General features: G+C 43.9%; 1 protein-coding gene across 1 annotated transcript in view; it reads left to right on the top strand.

The window, feature by feature from the left end:
* The first annotated feature begins 605 nt into the window (after positions 1-605).
* The window catches only part of dusp22a (dual specificity phosphatase 22a), a 201,285-nt gene continuing 181,598 nt past the window's right edge, over positions 606-20,292 (top strand). The window contains exons 1-2 of the mRNA XM_073070362.1: positions 606-801; positions 896-943. Of these exons, the coding sequence (XP_072926463.1) occupies positions 923-943 (21 nt within the window). The 5' untranslated portion in view covers positions 606-801; positions 896-922. The remainder of the gene's footprint in view (positions 802-895; positions 944-20,292) is intronic.

Genomic DNA, 20,292 nt, shown 5'->3' with positions numbered 1-20,292 from the left:
GGTGGAGGCCAAGTCACTGCATATATTTAAGGCTGAAGTGGATCGGTTCCTGATTGGCAGGGCATCAAAGGATATGGCAAGAAGGCAGGTGTATAGGGTTGAGTGGGATCTGGGATCAGCCATGAAGGAATGGTGGAGCAGACTCCATTGGCTGAATTGGCTAATTCTGCTCCTATGTCTTATGGTCTTATGGTCATATGTAGTGGTCCATGGCATAAAAAAAGGTTGGGAACCTCGCCTAGAAACTTGTTTGTTCCTCCAGACTCCAGCATCTGCAGTGTCTTGAGTCTTCAACCCTGATTCTGTTCTTGACCCGAGCACTTTTAATTCCTTGGGCAACACGGTGGAATAGCGGTTCGCGTAAACGCTATTACAGTGCCAGCGAAATGGGTTCAACATCTTCTCATCCTGACCCCAATGGTTTTCTCCGGGCTTTGCGGTTTCCTCCCACATTCCAAATACTAACGGAGTTAATAGGTTAACTGACAGCACAGGCTCGTTGGATCGGAAGTATCTCAAAATAAATAAATGCCACGGCAAACCAAGCGGGTATAACCTTGCTAAACCGGTCCAAACCAGATGGCGTCCCTGGTGAAGTTCTGAAACTAATTCGGGATGACTGAAGTGAGATGAAGTGAGTTTGTCCCTTTAACTACTGTTGGAACCACCCAGTGGTGATGTCAGTGTGTTGATGTGCTATGCCAGGAAGTCCGGAAGAAAAACGGGATTCATGTGTTGCCTGAGCGGGTGACACTGCTCCATGTAGGCGAGATTGCCTCGACCCTCGTTGAAGTCGTTTCGGTAAGGAAGCCTTTCCTCCACGACTGAGAGGCTGCCACCATATTGTCGGTCTTGCAGTTGCTTGAATTGTTGACACGTTGTATTTTCGTTGCAGATCTGGTATTAACCGAGACTGCCAGCCATGGGCACTGGAATGTCTAAGGTACGTGCTATTCAGGGGAGCCTACTTACACAGTTGCCGATGGCGTTCTCTTCAGATCCACAGAGTGGTTTATGACATGAGTGGCATTGCAGTGTATGTAGGCAGAGGCATCGCATTTCCCGCAAGATAATAAAAGCCGCCTCCTTCTGTCGACAGCGATTAATATTTCAAAATAAATGTAGTAACTGGTTATTTTACTGGGGTTCTCGTTACTTACACCCCAGGGCCACAGGCAGAGCAAAGCGACTGCAAAGTAGTCAAAACATTTCTGTTTTGTATCAGCCTACCGTATGAATTTCTCTTTGGTAGCTCAGTTTAAATTTAGGAGTTTTTGTTTAGGCGACAGAGCTCCCCGAACGCCCATTCACAGTGCGATGATGCCGTAGCTGCTATTAAATAAGATTGCAGGCAAAGCGGATTTGTTGTGGCAACCGCCAAACAAGAGGGGTGAGAGTGCTGATATATTTGGGTGATGATCCTCAAACTAGCTGGTTAGACTTTGGCAGGATTCCTGCTCCAGGCTGTGCAGGGGATCCGTATTTAAACCGCCTTAGTCATCAGATCCATTCCAAGGTCGTGATTTCAATGTTCTTTCAGTAACAAGGACGTTAAGAGTGCTCGATTTCTCGGCTTGTTCTGAAAAAAACAACAACAACCACCACTGTTTTCTCCCACTCCAACCTCCCCACGTCTTTATTTTCTCTCTTCTTGCAGAGCTCTATTCTAATTAGGGTTTTAAAAAATATGATGCAGCGATGTCTGCCTTAAAGGGACAGGCACTTCATCAGGTTTGTGAATTGTGCAAAAACGGTGGGTGCCTTTGACGCTTAGAATTGTTAACGGGGTTCTCAGCCTGAGGTCCACGGACCCTTGTGTTAATGGTAAGGCTCTCTTGGCATAAAAACAGTTTGAGAACCCCTGCTTGATAGGAACACAGCCCGGAAGGGTGTGACAGTGCAGAGTTTAGACTATTTTGACATGGCTGGGGTAAAGTGATGGGGGTCACAGATAGGGGCCTGGAGTCAATTCAGATCTATTAATCACATGTACATTGAGACGTACAGTGAGATGTGTTGTTTGCATTAACAGCCAGCGCAACCTAGGGATGTGCTGGGACCAGCCCGCAGGCATCACCATAGCACACATGCTGACAATGCACCACAGAACAAAACAGAAAACAACAAGGGCCAAAACAACACCAGCAGAACAAGCCCCTTTCCCCCCCCTCCCACCTACCTACATACTCCTTTGCTGTAGTGTTGTGGTTTAGGTCTTTTGTTAATATTTCTGCTGTAAAGTTATGTAAGAGGTGACAGATGCTTATGGTAGTGTTGCACACCAAAGTAAGCAACTTTGCATGCCTTCGTCCGAGTTTAGGGCATGTTATTTTGGGATCTCAATCTTGGAAAGATAAGATCATATAGGAGCGAAATTAGGTCATTTGGCCCATCAAGTCTTCTCTGCTATTTCATCATGGCTGATCCAATTCTCCACTCCACACCAGTCTCCTGCCATCTTCCCATATCCCTTCATACTCTGACAAATCAATAATCTATCAACCTCTGCCTTAAATATACATAAACACTTTATTCTGTGGCTGTGTCCACTGGTCTTAGACACTCCCACCATAGGAAACATCTTCTTGACATCCACTCTGTCAAAGGCCTTCCACTATTCGATAGGTTTCAATGAGGTCACCCCTCATTCTTCTGAGTGCTAGTGAATACAGGCCTAGAACCATGTAACGCTCTTCATGTGACAAGCCATTCTATCGTGGAATCATTTCCATGAACCACCTTTGAACCCTCTCCAGCTTCAGCACGTCCTTCCTAAAACTAGGGGCCCAAACTGCTCACAATACTCCAAGTGAGGCCTCACCAGTGTTTTATAAAGCCTCAAAATTACATCCTTGCTTTTATATTCTAGTTTTTTTGAAATGAATGCTAACATTGTATTTGCCGTCATCACCACAGACTCAATTAGCTAATCCTGCACAAGGACTCCCAAGTCCCTTTGCACCTCAGTTTTAAAAAATTTTCTCTCCAATTAGAAAATAGTCAACCCCTTCAGTTATTCTACCAATGTGCTTGACCATACAGTTCCTGATACGGTATTCCATCTGCTATTTCTTTGCCCATTCTCCTAATCTCACTCAAACCTTCTGTAGCTCTCTACTTCCCCAAAACTAACTCCCCCTCCACCTATCTTGATATCATCTGCAAACTTTGCAACAAAGCCATCAATTCCATTTTCCAAATCATTGACATGTAACTTAAAAACAATTGGTCTCAAAATAGATGCCTGCGGAACACCACTAGACACCAGCAGCCTGTCAGAAAAGTCTCCCTTTGTTCCCACACTTTTCCTCTTGCCAATCAGCCACTGCTTTACCATGCTAGAGTCTTTCCTGTAATACCATGGGTTCGTAGCTTGATAAACAGCCTCATGTGTGGCACCTTGTCAGAGGCCTTCTGAAAATTCAAGTACACAACATCAACCAATTGCCCTTTGTCTATCCTGCTTGTTATTTCTTCAAAGAATTCCAACAGATTTGTCAGGTAAGGTTTTGCTTGAGGAAGCCACACTGACTATGGCCTATTTTATCATGTGCCTCCAAGTACATGGAGACGGTTATTTCTTCAGCGGTATGATTGAGGCACAACTGCGTAAGCGCATAGACGTCAGCCAGTTAGAGCAGCGAGAAAAGTTTAAAAGGAGACAGCTTTATAGAACGGGCACCAGAGTAGAGGGAGGCAGAGTAGGAAGGCTTTTGCTTTGGCAATAATGGGTCAAGGCAAGGTTGGTTGCCTGTGTAGAATGCAGACAGGAAATATGTGTGTGAGGCCAGTTTTCTGTGCTTGGTGTCAGATGTGGGAAGTCCTGGAGACTCCCAGTCTCCCAGATGGCCACATCTGCACCAGGTGCATCGAGCTGCAGCTCCTTAGGGACTGCGCTAGGGAACTGCAGATGCAGCTCGATGATCTTCGTCTGGTCAGGGAGAGTGAGAAGGTGATAGAGAGGAGCTATAGGCAGGTAGTCACTCTGGGGCCTGGGGAGACAGATAAGTCAGGAGAGGGAAGGGCAGGAGTCAGACACTAGAGAGTACCCCAGTGGCTGTCCTCCTTAATAATAAGTACTACTGTTTGAGTACCGTTGGTGGGGATGGCCTACCTGGGGGAAGCAACAGTGTCTGGCCCTGTGGCTCAGAAGGGTCGAGAAAGGAAGAGGATGGCAGCAGTGATAGGGGACTCTATAGGGGAGTCACACAGGCGATTCTGTGGACGCAGGAAAAAAACATGGATGCTAGTTTCCCTCTCAGGTGCCAGGGTCTGGGATGTTTCTGATCACATCCATGATATCCTGAAGTGGGCAGGAGAACAGCCAGAGGTTGTGGTACATATTGGTACCAACAACATAGGTAGGAAAAGGGACGAGGTCCTGAACACAGACTATGGGGAGTTAGGAAGGAAGTTGAGAAGCAGGCTCTCAAAGGTAGTAATCTTGGGATTACTGCCTGTTCTAAGTGACAGTGAGTATAGGAATAGAATGAGTGGAGTATAAATGCGTGGCTGAGAGATTGGAGCAGAGAGCAGGGATTCAGATTTCTGGATCACTGGGACCTCTTTTGGGGTAGGCATGACCTGTGCAAGAAGGACGGGTTGCACTTGAATTCCAGGGGTATCAATATCCTGGCAGGGAGGTTTGCAAAGGCTGTTGAGGAGAGTTTAAACTAGAATTGCTGGGGAATGGGAACCGAACTGAAGAGAAGGAGGAAGTGGCGGTTGGCTCACAAGTAGAGAAAGCTTGGAGACAGTGTGAGAGGGAGGATAGGCAGGTGATAGCTTTCAGACCGATGGTTTGAGATGTGTCTATTTTAATGAAGGAGTATTATGAACAAAGCGGATGAGCATAGAGCTTAGATCAGTACTTGGAGCTATGATGTTGTAGCCGTTACAGAGACTTGGATGGCTCAGGGGCAGGAATGATTACTTCAAGTACCAGGCTTTAGATGTTTCAGAAAGGACAGTGAGGGAGGCAAAAGAGGTGGGGGCGTGGCACTGTTGATCAGAGATAGTGTCATGGCTGCCGAAAAGGAGGAAGTCATGGAGGGATTGTCTACGGAGTCTCTGTGGGTGGAAGTTAGGAACAGGAAGGGGTCAGTAACTCTAGATTATCTCCTATTCCGTTGGTTTGAGAAAATGTATTAAGAAGGAAACTCTTTTATTGGTTGATAAAATTAAAGAAATTGACAAGAAATATTCGACTGCTCCTAGTAAGGAGCTTTACAAAGGGTTGAACTTCAAATGGAACACAGTTTATTACTTACATCTTCGATTGAAAATCAATTAATGAAAACCAGATCTGATTTTTATATACATAGTGATAAATCGGGTAAACTGTTAGCTAACCAATAGAAGAATGCTTTGGTTAAACATCAAATTATTAAGATTCGTCAACAGAATGGTGAATTGACAGTTAACCATGATGAGATAAACAAATCTTTTCAAGATTTTTATACCTCCCTGTATCATTCTGAATTCCCTCATGATCATAATACCATGCATGATTTTCTTGGGAAATTGAATTTTCCAAAATTATCATCAGATGATCTTTCAATATTAGAAACTCCTATTACGGATGCAGAAATTAAAGGGGTTATTTCCTCTATGAATTCTGGGAAAGCACCAGGTCCAGATGGGTATACAGTGGAATTTTTAAAGTGTTTTTCCTCTACTCTTTCTCCTTGGTTATGCAGGGTTTTTGAAGAAGCAATTAGATTGGGTAAACTGTCACAATCTTTTTATAGAGCGTCCATTTCTTTAATATTGAAAAAGGATAAAGACCCTACTGACTGTGCATCCTATAGACCAATATCCTTATTGAATGTAGATTCCAAGATCTTTTCCAAGTTACTGGCGTCCAGGCTGGAGAAGGTATTACCTCAAATTATCTCAGAAGATCAAACTGGTTTTATTAAAAATCGCTATTCTTTTTTCAATATTAGGAGATTATTGAATATTGTTTATACTCCTTCACGTAGCACCTCAGAATGTGTCATTTCATTAGATGCGGAGAAAGCATTTGATAGAGTTGAATGGCCATACTTACTTACTGTGCTTGAGAAGTTTAATTTTAGTCCGACATTCATATCCTGGATTAAACTGATATATCATACTCCAGTAGCCTTGGTCTTTACTAACAATCAAAGATCTCCCTTTTTTCGTTTATTTCGGGGTACCAGGCAAGGCTGTCCTCTTAGTCCATTATTATTTGATATTGCTTTAGAACCTTTGGCAATTGCTATTAGAGAAAGAATCACCGAACATTTTTGGCATTACTCGTGAGATGGATATACATAAGTTATCATTATACGCAGATGATTTGTTATTATATATTTCTGATCCTGAGAAATCCATTCCTGTAGTTATATCATTGTTGGCTCAATTTAGTAATTTTTCTGGGTATAAATTAAATCTTAATAAGAGTGAATTGTTTCCCTTAAATAGACAGGTTCCAATTTATGGAAATTTACCTTTTAAATTAGTTAATGACTCTTTTATATACTTAGGGATTAAAATTACAAAAAATTATAAGGAGTTATTTAAGGTTAATTTTTTACCCTTAATTGATCAGATTAAATGTTTGTTCACTAAATGGTCACCATTATCTTTATCCCTGATAGGTCGGATTAATGCTATTAAGATGATTATTTTACCCAAGTTTTTATATATATTTCAAGCGGTACCAATTTTTATTCCAAAATCTTTTTTTGATAATATTGATTCAAAAATTTCCTCATATATATGGCAGAATAAAAATCCTAGATTAGGTAAAAAATATTTACAGAAGGCAAGGAAGGAAGGTGGATTGGCATTGCCTAATTTTAGATTTTATTATTGGGCAATTAATATCCGATATTTGATATGTTGGTTAAAGGATTGGGATTTATCTTTTAGCCCTCATTGGGTAAACCTGGAAACTAAATCTGTACAAGGATTTTCATTGGGTTCTATTTTAGGGTCTTCTCTTCCCTTTGCTCCTTCTAAATTGCAGAAATGAATTGACAATCCGATAGTTAAACATACTTTACGTATATGGTTTCAATTTCGGAAATTTTTTGGGTTGAATCAATTTGTTTTAACTATTCCTATTGTATCCAATTTCTTTTTTCATCCTTCTATTATAGACCAAGCTTATTCAGCTTGGAAGACTAAAGGATTACTACGATTTTCTGATTTATTTTTGGATAATTGTTTTATGTCTTTTGAACAATTATCTAATAAATATAATTTGCCTAGATTTCATTTTTTTTTTAGATATTTACATATTAGGAATTTCTTAAACACTGTACTTCCTACCTTTCCAAATCTTGAGTCTTCGGGTATTTTGGAGAATTTGTTTGAACTAAATCCTTCTCAGAAAGGTGTAATATCAAAACTCTACAACATAATTATGAAAATATGTTCAGAGCCCTTCTATAAGATTAAAAATGATTGGGAAAGAGAACTTAACCTTACTATCCCTATTGAGAATTGGGATAAAATTCTTCAATTAGTCAATTTATCATCTATATGTGCTAAACATTCATTAATACAGTTTAAAGTTGTGCACAGGGCTCATATGTCCAAGGATAAATTGGCTCGTTTTTATTCCTATATAAATCCTATATGTGACAGATGTCATTCTGAGATAGCATCTTTAACTCATATGTTTTGGTCGTCCGCTTTTGAAAAAATATTGGAAAGACATTTTTGATATTATTTCCACGGTATTGAACATTGATTTACAACCTCATCCTATTACTGCAATTTTTGGTTTACCAGTGATGGACTCAATCCATTTATCTTCTTCTGCTTGTCGAATGATTGCATTTCTTACATTAATGGCTAGAAGATCTATTTTGTTGAATTGGAAAGAAATTAATCCCCCTACCATATTTCATTGGCTTTCTCAAACTATGTTATGTCTAAATTTGGAGAAAATTAAGTGTTGTATTTGACCCTTCTATTAAATTTGAAAAGACATGGAGACCATTTATTCAATATTTTCATATGATGTAATTTGACCCTGTTCCAAACTTATTCATTTTTCTGGTTTTGATTAGACATGTGTTGAGAGGATCGGAGTTGGCAACACTGATGATTTTGTATTTTTTTAATATAGATACTTTAAACAGCCCATTATTCATTATTTTTTTTCTTTTTTCTTCCTTTTTTTTCTCTTTATTAGTTATTAGGTTGTTAGATTAGTTTTTCTTAAAGTTAAATTTTTCTTTTTCTCTTTTCTGTTTTTTTTTGCATGTATATGATATACCTAGTTTTGCTTTGTTTATATGATATTTGTATCATTCATGATTTGGGAAGACTTAACTATATTGTAACTATTGCTTCTGTATTCTTTCATGTTCAGTTTAAATTTGTAAGTTTGTAATCCCACTATCTATGTATTAAACTTATCTTGTTGATATTATTATTATTAATAATAATAATAATAATAATAATAAAAAGATTGAAAAAGAAAAGTAACTCTACTGGGTGTTTTTTATAGAACACCCAATAGTAACAGGGACATTGAGGAGCAGATAGGGAGACAGATTCTGGAAAGGTGTAATAATAACAGGGTTGTTGTGGTGGGAGATTTTAAATTTACCAAATATCGATTGGCATCTCCCTAGAGCGAGGGGTTTAGATGGGGTGGAGTTTGTCAGGTGTGTTCAGCAAGGTTTCTTGACACAATATGTAGATAAGCCTACAAGAGGAGAGGCTGTACTTGATCTGGTATTGGGAAATGAAGCTGGTCAGGTGTCACGTCTCTCAGTGGGAGAGCAGTTTGGAGATGGTGATCACAATTCTATTTCCTTTACCATAGCATTAGAGAGGGATAGGAACAGACAAGTTAGGAAAGCGTTTAATTGGAGTAAGGGGAAATATGAGGCTATCAGGCAGGAACTTGTAACCATAAATTGGAAACAGATGTTCTCGGGGAAATGTACAGAAGAAATGTGGCAAATGTTCTAGTAGAAGTGGTAGAGGCAGGTTAGGTATTGTCATTTAAAGTAAAATTGGAAAGGAGCGGAGGGTTATGGGCTGAGTGCAGGTCGATGGGACTAGGTGAGAGTAAGTGTTCAGCACGGACTAGAAGGGCTGAGATGGCCTGTTTCTGTGCTGTAATTGTTATATGGTTATATATGGTTATATGATATTTACATGGAGTTCTGCATGGGTACATTCCAATGAGATGGAAAGGGTGGAACCATGGTGTACAAAGGCTGTTGTAAATCTAGTCAAGAAGAAAAGAAGAGCTTACGACAGGTTCAAAAAAGTAGGTAATGATAGAGATCTAGAAGATCATAAGGTTAGCAGGAAGGAGTTTAAGAATAAAATTAGGAGAGCCAGAGGAGGCCATGAGAAGGCCTGGGGCGGACAGGATTAAGGAAAACCCCAAGGTATTCTACAAGTATGTGAAGACCAAGAGGATAAGACGTGAGAGAATAGGACCAATCAAGTGTGACAGTGGAAAAGTGTGTATGGAACCGGAGGAGATAGCAGAGGTGCTTAATGAATACTTTTCTTCAGTATTCACTACGGCAAAGGATCTTGGCAACTGTAGAGATAACTAACTGGCCTATTGTTTCCTTTCTTCTGCTTCTTTCCCTTCCGAGGTGTGGAGTGACATTTGCAATTTTCCAGTCTTCTGGAACCATTCCAGAATCTAGTGCTGCTTGAAAGCTTATTACTAATGCTTCCATGATCTCTTCAGCCACCTCTTTCAGAACTCTTGGTCTGGTTCTGGTGAATTCTCTACTTTCAGAACTTACAGTTTCCCAAGAATTTTCTCTCTCGCTTCACACGCTTCATGTTGCTGGTGCCTTCCACAGTGAAGACTGATGCAAAATATGTATTCAGTTTGTATGTCATTTCATTGTCCCCCATTACCATCTCTTCAGCATCATTTTCCGGTGATCCGATACCCACTCTCACCTCTCTTTTACACTTTATGTATCTGAAGAAACTTCTGCTATCTTCTTCAATACTGTTGGCTATCTTACCTTCATATTCCATCTTTACCTTAATGACTTTTTTAGTTCCCTTCTGTTGGTTTTTAAAAGCTTCCCAATCCTCTAACGTCCTACAAAGTTTTGTTCTATCACATGCTCTCTCATTGGTTTTTATGGCTTTGACTTCTCTTGTTAGCCACGGTTGTGTTGTGTCATCTTTCCTTTAGAATACTTCTTTCTCTTGGGGATGTATATATCCTGCGTCTTTTGAATGCTTCCAGATATTCCAGCCATTGCTGCTGTGTAGTCATCCCTGCCAGTGTTCTTTTCCAATCAATTCTGGCCAACTCCTCTCTCATGCCTCTGTAATTCCCTTTACTCCACTGTAATACGGATACATCTGACTTTAGCTTCTCCTTCTCAAATCTCAGGGAGAATTCTATCATGTTATGATCACGTTCCCAATAAGGAGTCTTTTACCTTAAGCTCTTGATGCACCATCAATAACTCTCGGAGACGGGAGGCGAACGATAGGCTTTTATTAGCAGCAAAAGTGACCACAACATCCTGGAGACTGAGAGAGGAGCAGTGTCTCCAATCGCCTTTATACAGGGGTCTGTGGGAGGAGCCACAGGAGCAGTCAGCAGAGGGGCGTGTCCAGACAGGTATACACATAGTTTACCACATTCACCCCCCCCTTTGTTTTAAAAGAGGGTCCCCACAGGGCGAAGTTTCTTACAAGTACATTTACAGGTTAAGTCTATCAGGTGGTTGAGTCTGTCGCTGCGATCTACATAGCACCGGTGGTGATTGCACCGGAGACGGTGGTTGTGCTGGCTCCAACCTGACTTGAGGTGCCAGCCTGTTAGGCATCAGTAATCCCTCATGCGTATGCGTGGCACCCGGTATGGGAGTGTCGTGAGGAGTCTGTGTAGGGCTTGGTGTGCGCGGTGTCTCGTGGGTATATACATCGGTGGGTATGGGGTTCATAGTCACCGTGGAGTGTTCGGGGTAGGGGACTGGTGCTCCTGTGGGCTCCAGGTCGCAGACGGAGACCATATCCTCCCGCCCATCAGGTAGGACCACGTAGGCATACTGGGGGTTCGCGTGAAGTAGGTGAACCCTCTCGATCAGCGGGGAGTATTTATTGCTCCTCGCATGTTTCTGGAGCAGCACTGGCCCTGGGGATGTCAGCCAAGTCGGTAGGGTTGTCTCAGTGGCAGACTTCCTGGGAAAAGAAAAGAGTCGCTCATGAGGGGTGGCATTGGTGGACGTGCATAACAGGGAGCAGATGGAGTGGAGTGCCTTGGGGAGGACCTCCTGCCAGCGAGAGACTGGCAGTCCCTTTGACCTAAGGGCTAAGAGTGTGGCCTCCCACACAGTGGCATTCTCCCTCTCCACCTGTCCATTCCCCCGGGGATTATAGCTCGTGGTCCTACTAGTAGCAATACACCTAGCCAGCAGGTACTGGCGCAGCTCGTCACTCTATCACTGTGGATATAGCAGGGATATCCGAACAGAGTGAAGAGCTGGCGCAGGGTTTTTATGACAGATGTGGCCGTGGTATCGGGGCAGGGGATGGCAAAGGGGAACTGCGAGTACTCGTCGATTATGTTGAGAAAGTAGACATTGCGCTCGGTGGAGGGAAGGGGGCCCTTAAAGTCGACACTCAGTCACTCAAAGGGGTGGGTGGCCTAGATAAGTTGTGCCTGTTCAGGACGGTAGAAGTGCGGAGAGTTCTCTTCTCCACCTCAAAATTTTATCATTTTTGATTTTGCCCCCCTGTTGGTTGCTGAACATGAACGCAACTGAGCACTGGTCGGTCAGCAAGGTGAATCTTTTGCCGGCGAGATCGTGCCTCCAGTGCCTAATAGCTTCCACTATGGCCTGGGCTTCTTTCTCCACCGCGGAGTGCCGAATTTCAGGGCCCTGAAGGGTACGAGAGAAGAATGCTACTGGCCTGCCTTCCTGATTGAGGGTAGCAGCCAGCGCGAAGTCGAGGCGTCACTCTCTACTTGGAAGGGAATGGTCTCGTCCACCGCATGCATCGTTGCTTTGGCAATGTCCCCTTTAATGCGGCTGAAGGCCGCGCGGGCCTCGGCTGAGAGGGGAAATGCGGTGGACTTGACCAGGGGGCCGGCCTTGTCTGCGTAGTGAGGGACCCATTGGGCGTAATAGGAAAAGAAGCCCAGACACCGTTTGAGGGCTCTGAGGGTGGTGGGAAGAGTGAGTTCCAACAGGGGGTGCATATGGTCGGGGTCAGGGCCAATTACCCCGTTCTCCACGACATACCCAAGGAACACACACTTGTCCTTTTATAGGTGAGGGTAAGAGCTTTGGCTGCTTGGAAAAATCGTTGGAGGTTGGTGTCGTGATCCTACCAGTTGTGACCACAGATGGCGATGTTATCCAGATATGGGAACGTGGCTTTCAGTTGGCACTGGTCCACCATCCGGTCCATTTCCCTCTGGAAGACAGAGACCCATTTGTGACACCGAAGGGGACGCGCAGGAAGTGATAGAGCCTGCTGCCTGCCTCGAAGGCGGTGTAGGGGCGGTCCTCCTGGCGGATGGGGAGCTGATGGTAAGCGGATTTCAGGTCTATGGTTGAGTACACCTTGTACTGAGCTATCTGAATGACCATATCCATGATGCGGGGTAGGGGGTACGCGTCAAGCTGCGTGAACCTATTGATGGTCTGGCTATAGTCCACGACCATCCTATTTTTCTGCCCGGTCCGAACAATGACCACCTGGGCCCTCCAAGGACTTGTGCTTGGCTCAATGTTCCCCTCCCTGAGCAGCCGCTGCACCTCCGACTTAATGAAGGCCCTGTCCCCCACGCTGTACCTCCTGCTTTTAGTTGCCATAGGTTTACAGTCGGGGGTCAGGTTGGCGAACAGCGGTGGGGGAGGGATCTTGAGGGTGGAAAGGCTGCAAGTGGTGTCAGTAGCGTGGCTGTCGGCACGGCGTTGGGTGGGATGTGTGGGTCGGTGTGTGTGTGTGGTTAGTAGTGGGGTATATGACAAAGTCCCACAAAACTGAGGATTTCTGACAGTGATTGGTGGGAGGGGCCCATCATACTCCATTGTCACACTTTTCAGGTGGCTCTGGAAGTCAAGCCCCAATAGCACAGGGGCACACAGTTGAGGCATGACCAGTAACGCAAAGTCCCAATATTCTGTGCCCTGCACCACCAATGTCGCTACACAACCCCCCCGGATGTCTGTGGAATGTGATCCAGAAGCCATGGTGACCTTCTGGCTTACCGGCTGTGTCACGAGTCCACAGCGTTGCACTGTGTCCGGGTGAATAAAACTCTCAGTGCTGCCCGTGTCAAACAGGCAGCTAGTTCAGTGCCCCTCCACCAGGATGTCCATCATTGACCTTGCGAGCTGGTGTGGAGCGCTTTGGTCGAGGGTCACGGAGGCCAGAGTTGCATCGCCGTCTAGGTGCCCGGTAAGCACCCATGGGTCGGGGGTGGGGCAAGGTGGCGCCAACCAAGATGGCCGCCCCCATGCCTCGCACGCAGCGGGCAGTCAAGATAGCGGCAACCAAGATGGCCGCCCCCATGCCTCGCACGAGGCGCTGCTCGACCCTGCTCGTGGTTTGGACTTACAGGCCTTGGCGAAGTGGCCCTTCTTTCCGCAGATGGAGCAGGTAGCTTCTCGGGCTGGGCAGCGTTTTCGGGGGTGCTTTTCGAGTCTGCAGAAGTAACACTGCCCGGACTTGTGACTGGCAGCACCCATGGTCGATACGCCGGGTTGCGGGGATTTCACGGAATCGCGACTGGCAGCAGCCGAGGTCGATTTGCCGGCGGGTTGCGGGGTCTGCAGCGTCCACGGGGCCGGCAGGAGATCGTGCGCCTGGAGAGCATCAGCGTTGTGCAGAGCGGCCTCCAGCGTGTCGGCCAGCTCGATCGCCGACTGTAAGGTAAGATTGGCATGTTCCAGCAGCCGCTGGCGCATGTACACTGACCTGATCCTCGTAATGAAGGCGTCTCTTACTAGGAGCTCCTCATGCTGTTCCGCCATCAGTCCCCTGCAGTCGCAGGCCCGCACAAGTCTCTATAGGGCCCGGACAAACTCAGCGCTCGACTCTCCGGCCCACTGCGGCTGTGTCGCTAAGCGATGTCTTGCATAGACGGTGTTCACCGGCCGCAGGTATTGCCTTTTGAGGGCGTCCAGTGCCCCTTGGTAGGTTGGCAGGTCCCTGATCAGGGAGTAGACCCATGGACTGACCCTGGAGAGGAGAATTTTGTGCATCGTTGCAAGCTCGGTCACACGAATCTCTTCCAGGTACGATTGGAAGCATGCAAGCCAGAGTTCAAAAGTGATGCTGGCTTCTGGAGATTGAAGGTCAATATCCAATCTGTCCGGTTGTAAAATGCTCTCCATGTTTTAAAATTGCTGCTAATAGAATTGATGCACTATCAATAACTCTCGGAGATGGGAGGCGAACAATAGGCTTTTATTAGCAGCAAAAGTGACCACAAAAAGAGCAGTGCCTCCAATCGCCTTTATACAGGGGTCTGTGGGAGGAGCCACAGGAGCAGTCAGCAGGGGGGCATGTCCAGACAGGTATACACATAGTTTTCCACAGCTCTGTAATCAATTCTGGTTCATTGCACAACACCCAATCCAGAATAGCTGATCCTCTAGTGGGCTCAACCACGAGCTGCTGTATAAAGCCATTTCATAGGCACTCTAGAAATTCCCCCTCCTGTAATCAAGCACCACCCGATTTTCCCAATCTACCCTGCATATTAAAGTCCCCCATGACTATTGTAATTTTGGCCCTTAGATATACATTTTCTGTCTCCTGTTGTATAATTTGTAGGTCACATCGTTACTACTGTTTGAAGTTCTGTATAGAACTCCCATCAGAGTCTTTTTATCCTTGCAGTTCTTTAGCTCTATCCACAATGATTCAATACCTTCGAACCCTATGTCACCTCTTTCTAATGATTTGATTTCATTTTTTACCAACAGTGCAACACCGCCCCCTTTGCCTTCTTGCCTGACCTTTTGATACAATATGTATCATTGGTCATTAAGCTCCTAGCTATAATCCTTCAGCCATGATTCAGTGATGCCTACAACATCATACCCGGCAATCTGCAGCTGTGCTGCAAGTTCATCCACCTTATTCCGTAAGCTCTATGCATTCAAGTACCACACCTTCAGTCCTATATTCATCCTTTACGATTTGTCTGCCTTTTTACATTGCAATTTATCCTGTTGATTGCAATTTTGCCTTGTCAATAGCCTCTCCTCACTACACATGCCTCTGTTTGTGAACCAGCTACCCCATCGTCAGCACTATTATCCGCCGTTCCTCCGATACTTCTTCATTGAAATATATGCAGCACAGGACACCAGCTGCACCATGCTCAACCTTTTGATTCCTGACTTTGTCTGAGGTCTCACCAACATCTGCCTCCACAACCTCTCCACTAACTGTTCTGGCATTCTGGTTCCCATCCCTCTGCAACTCTAGTTTAAACCCCATCATGCAGTATTAACAAACCTTCCCGCTAGAATATCAGGCCCTCTCCAGTTTGGGTGCAAAGCACCCCTTTGTACATGTCTCACCTTCCCTGAAAGCGAGCCCGATAATCCAAAAATCTTACGCTCTCCATTCTACACCAACTCTTTTGCCACATATTAAACTGTATAATCTTCCTAGTTCTGGCCTCACTCACACATGGCATGGGTAGCAAACGTGAGTTCACAACCCTGGAGATCCTGCCCTTTAAATTAGCTCCTCACTCCCTGAACTCCCTATGCAGATCCTTGTCATTTGTCCTACCCGTTTCATTGGTACCAACATGGACCAAGACTTCTGGCTATAAACGCTATTGTTAATGTAGAGTGCAGTGTAATTCAGGAGACTAGAGGCACATACAATAATCATGTGGGATTTTAATGCGCAGAAGGGCTGGGCAAATCGTAACAGGAGTAGTAGTATAGAGGCTAGAGTATTTGTGAACAAAAGAAAGTCGGCCGATGCTGGAAATCCAAAGCAACGCACACAAACTGCAATTAGAACTCAGCAGGTCAGGCAGTATCGTTGGTGATGAATAAAGAGCTGATGCTCTGAAACCTCTTGGGAATTTTCAGCTAATTTCTGGCTCCTTCTGTTGTGTCATAGAAACCCCCAATGCTGCTTTCGAGAATTGAGAACACTGTGTGGGTAGAATGCATAGAAACACACACACAATGCTGGAGGAATTTGGCAGGTCAGGCAGCATCTATGGGAAAGAGTAAACAGTTGATGTTTTAGGCTGAAACCCTTCTTCAGGATTGAGAAGGAAAGGGAAAAAATGCCAGAAAAAGAAGGTAGGGGAAGGGGAAAGAAGCTTGCTGGAAGATGATAGGTGAAGACATGTGGGTGGGAAAGGTGATGGGAAAAATAATCTGATAGGACAGGAGAGTGGAGAATAGGAGAAAGGGAAGGAGGAAAGAACCCAGGAGGAAGTAATAGGCAGGTGAGAAGAAGTGAAAGGTCAGAGTGCGGAATAGAGGGGGAGGGGAATCGATATTCATGTCATCACGTTGGAGGATACCCAGACAGAATATAAGTGTTGTTATTCCACCCTGAGGATGGCCTCATCTCGACACAAGAGGAGGCCACGGATCTGCATGGATCATTATACTGAGGAATCAGCATGGAGACAGGCTACTTAAATTTAGTATTCTGTGATGAGGAAGAGTTAATTAAAAACACGAGTTCAGAGTACAATCAAATTGTATAAAAGCAAGTGATTTAGTTCAATCTGGAATTAGGGCTGTAAATCTCAACCAACTACAAGGTTATGTGTTGAGTTGGAGCTGGATGATTGAGAAACTACATTGAAAAGGATGACATTAAACAAATGATTATATACCTCTTTAAGGCATATAAAGCCTAATAGGAAAAATGTTTCAGCCATGGCTAATAATGGAAATTAAATCAAATGAAAATGCTTATAATGCCGACAAGAGCAGTAAGCCTGAGGATGAGCAGCATTTCAGAATTCAGTGGAGAAGGATCAAAACTGTATCAACTAGTATTGAGATATAAAAGAAAAGGAGTAATAAAAAATTAATTGGGTACCTTTCAGCCTGACGAAGGAGAGACAATCTTGAGTTTACCTTCATGAAAGAACACAGAAAATCTGTTGGAAATAGAGAACATTGCTTCTGGGGTGAATGAAGAACTGAAACAATGTAGCATGAGTAAAACAAGGAATTGAGGAAAATAATGAGGCTGAAAACCAATGGACATCCAGTACCTGATGAACTCATCAGAAGGGTTTCAAAGAGGTGGTGATGGAGGTCGTGCACTGGCTGTCAAGTTGCAAAATTCCCCAGGTTCTGGAATGGTTCTTACAGATTGGAAATTAGCAATGTAAAAGCAATATTTAATAAAGTGGGGAGAGAGAAGGTGGTGAACTATAGACCAATTATCTTGATATCACTAATAGAAAAATGTTAGAGTCTATTATTATGGAAGTGATAACAAGTTGTGGAGAAAATAAAAGAAGCATTGTAAGAGCTAAGATGCAATTATGAAGGGAATTATGCGAAGGGGAGTGATAAGAGCAGGAATGATGATCTCATCCTCATTTGGGCCAAGTATGTAATAAAATCCAGAATTAAATGTTTCCGATGGAAACAAAACTTAGCATTGGTTAGCAGGATAAGTGTTGCTTGATGGCATCTTTGCCAATTGGATGATGATTGAGAGTAGATGATATGCTGCTGATCGATCAGTTGGAGAAATCCAGGTTTGTATCTCAGAGGTTTTCCAGTCTGTCAATGTGAAAACTGTAGACAGACATTTGGTCAGTTCTTGAGCACGTCTTCATTATCGCAAATCCCAATGTTTCAAGACCATGGCCTCAGCAGTACGTTGCTTACTCAGCTGTCTGTTTATTTATTTAGCAATTGTAGTATGCAGTAGGCCCTTCCATCCCTTTGAGCCACACTGCCCCAGCAACCCCACAATCCCGATTAACTCTAACCTTATCATGGGACAGTTTACAATGACCAATTAACCTACCTGGACTGTGGGAGGAAACCGGAGCACCCAGAGGAAACCCATGCATTCCATGGAGAAGACATACAGACACTTCTTACAGAACAGCACTGGAATTGAACTTCCTGAGCTGTAAGAGAGTTGCATTGACTACTACACTCCGTGGCACCCAATATTAATAATAATACTAATTTTAAAATATTGCCAATGCCTAGTTATTAATATTGTGTACAGTTATTCAATTGGTCTGTATAGTATATGACCTCTCTGATGCTGGGAATCTCAGGAGGATACTGAAGTGAGCCATATACTTGGTATTTTTGGATGTCGGTAATTGCAAACACTTATTTTGCATCCTTGTAACCGTGTGGTCATCTGCAGGTTTCTGCGGCATTAGATGGCTTGAGTTTCGACTCTTTTATTGAGTGGCTGTACCTTTCTATCCTGTACGTGCTATGTGTACTTTATGCTGTGTGTGACTATTGGTACTGTGTTTTGTACCTTGACCTTGTCTTGTTTGGCTATATTCATGAGTATTCATATATGGTTGATGACAATTAATCTTGAATTGAATTGAATTAAATTGTACTGAGCGATGCCTTTATAAGGAATGGAAGTGTTCATGGACTCTCATTAGCTGTTTAAGTGCCTGTTGCTTTCCATGGCTGGATATATAAGGCCTTTTATCTATTGGTTCTAATGCTGCTTTAGACAGATTGCAGCTTGCTAAATTTGATATTTGGCCAGCATGAGTTATAACTTTTCCAGTTGATATGTTTTTATGTGCCTGATATAGCTCCTCTCATTCTCCATAATCAAATGTTTAATGGCCAAGGCGATGTTGGGCCATGAGGTCACAGGTTTTTTTGGAAAATAATTCTGTCATAACTGAGGGCCCACTGCAGCACAGATACATCCAGTTTTAGCTGACATCTCTGTTCTGACTCTGCACCATTCGGCCTTGTGGTTAATCATCTAGGTGAAAAGTGACAGTTTCTCTTCATAGCCTAAGGTAACATAGTTACGTTTAAATTCTAGACCGCACACTCTTCTAAATATTGTCGCATTTGGATTAGTGCAAATCAGATGGAAGACAAGCAGGCTTATCCCTCACGATGGATGGCCATTGGTCAGATGTGTTGCTCTGTTTTTCTCTCAACAACTGCTGCCTCACCTGCTGAATATTTCCAGAATTTTTTCCAGTATAGTGTCGTGTTAACAACCTTTCCCTCATGATTAACAAAACAAAAGAAATTCGGTATTGTGGTGAACTACATATACCTGTCTGGACACGCCCCCTGCTGACTTCTCCTGTGGCCCCGCCCACTGACCGTGGCTCCTCCCACAGACCCCAGTATAAAGGTGATTGAGGCCTGAGCCCGGCCCTCAGTCTCCAGGATGTAGTATGGTGGTCAACTACTGCTTGTTCTTTCTTCCAGTCAATAAAAGCCAATATCTTGCCTCACATCTCGGAGGGTTATTGATGGTGCGTCAGGTATGACCACCTCAGTCCCTATCAACTCTTACCAATTTTATTGGTGCACCATAGAAAGCATTCTGTCCGGGTGTATATTGGAATTCCTAAAGTGAGGCCCAATAGGTGAAGCCTGGGCCTGTGAATTCACTGGGAAGGTGAAGGCCTAATGTCTGTGAGTGTGAGTCCACTGGAGACTGGAGGCCCAGAGACGGCCTGTCCTGGAGTTGGATGACTCTGTGTGTGTCTGTGCACAGGAGTGGTAGGGAGGTAAGGGGACTTACTTTGCTGTTGATGGTTTATTGTTGTTTTTGTTGCTCGAGGGTTCTGCAAACATGGTGGGCATGCTACGTTGGCGCCAGACACTTGCAGGCTGCCCCCAGTACATCCTTAGGTTGCTTTAGTTCGTTAACAAAAATGATATACATACTGACTGTATGTTTTGAAGTACTGCATATGTGGTAAATAAATACTATAAATCTGAATCTGGTATGGCTGCAGCCTTCAACGTGAACACTAGAAATTCCAGAGCTGTGGACACAGCTCAGCACATCACAGAAACGCCTCCATATCTACACTTCTCACTGCCTCAGTAATCAAAGTTCCCACCCACTCCGGACATTCTGTCTTCTTCCTTCTCCCATGGGGCAGAAGATACAAAAGCCTGAGAGCATATACCACCAGGCTCAAGGACAGTTTCTATCCAATCGTTATCAAACTCTTGAATGGACCTCTTGTACAATAAGATAGACACTTAGCCTCACGATCTACAATATCATGATCTTGCACTTTATCATTTAGCTGCACTGCACATTCTTTGTAGCTCTTGCACTTTATCCTGCGTTGTTATTGTTTTA

Source organism: Hemitrygon akajei, chromosome 17 (genome assembly GCF_048418815.1).
Source record: "Hemitrygon akajei chromosome 17, sHemAka1.3, whole genome shotgun sequence".
NCBI classification, from domain to species: Eukaryota; Metazoa; Chordata; class Chondrichthyes; order Myliobatiformes; family Dasyatidae; genus Hemitrygon; species Hemitrygon akajei.
Note: the sequence above shows the minus strand (reverse complement) of the source record. Positions and strands in the feature narration are given on the sequence as shown.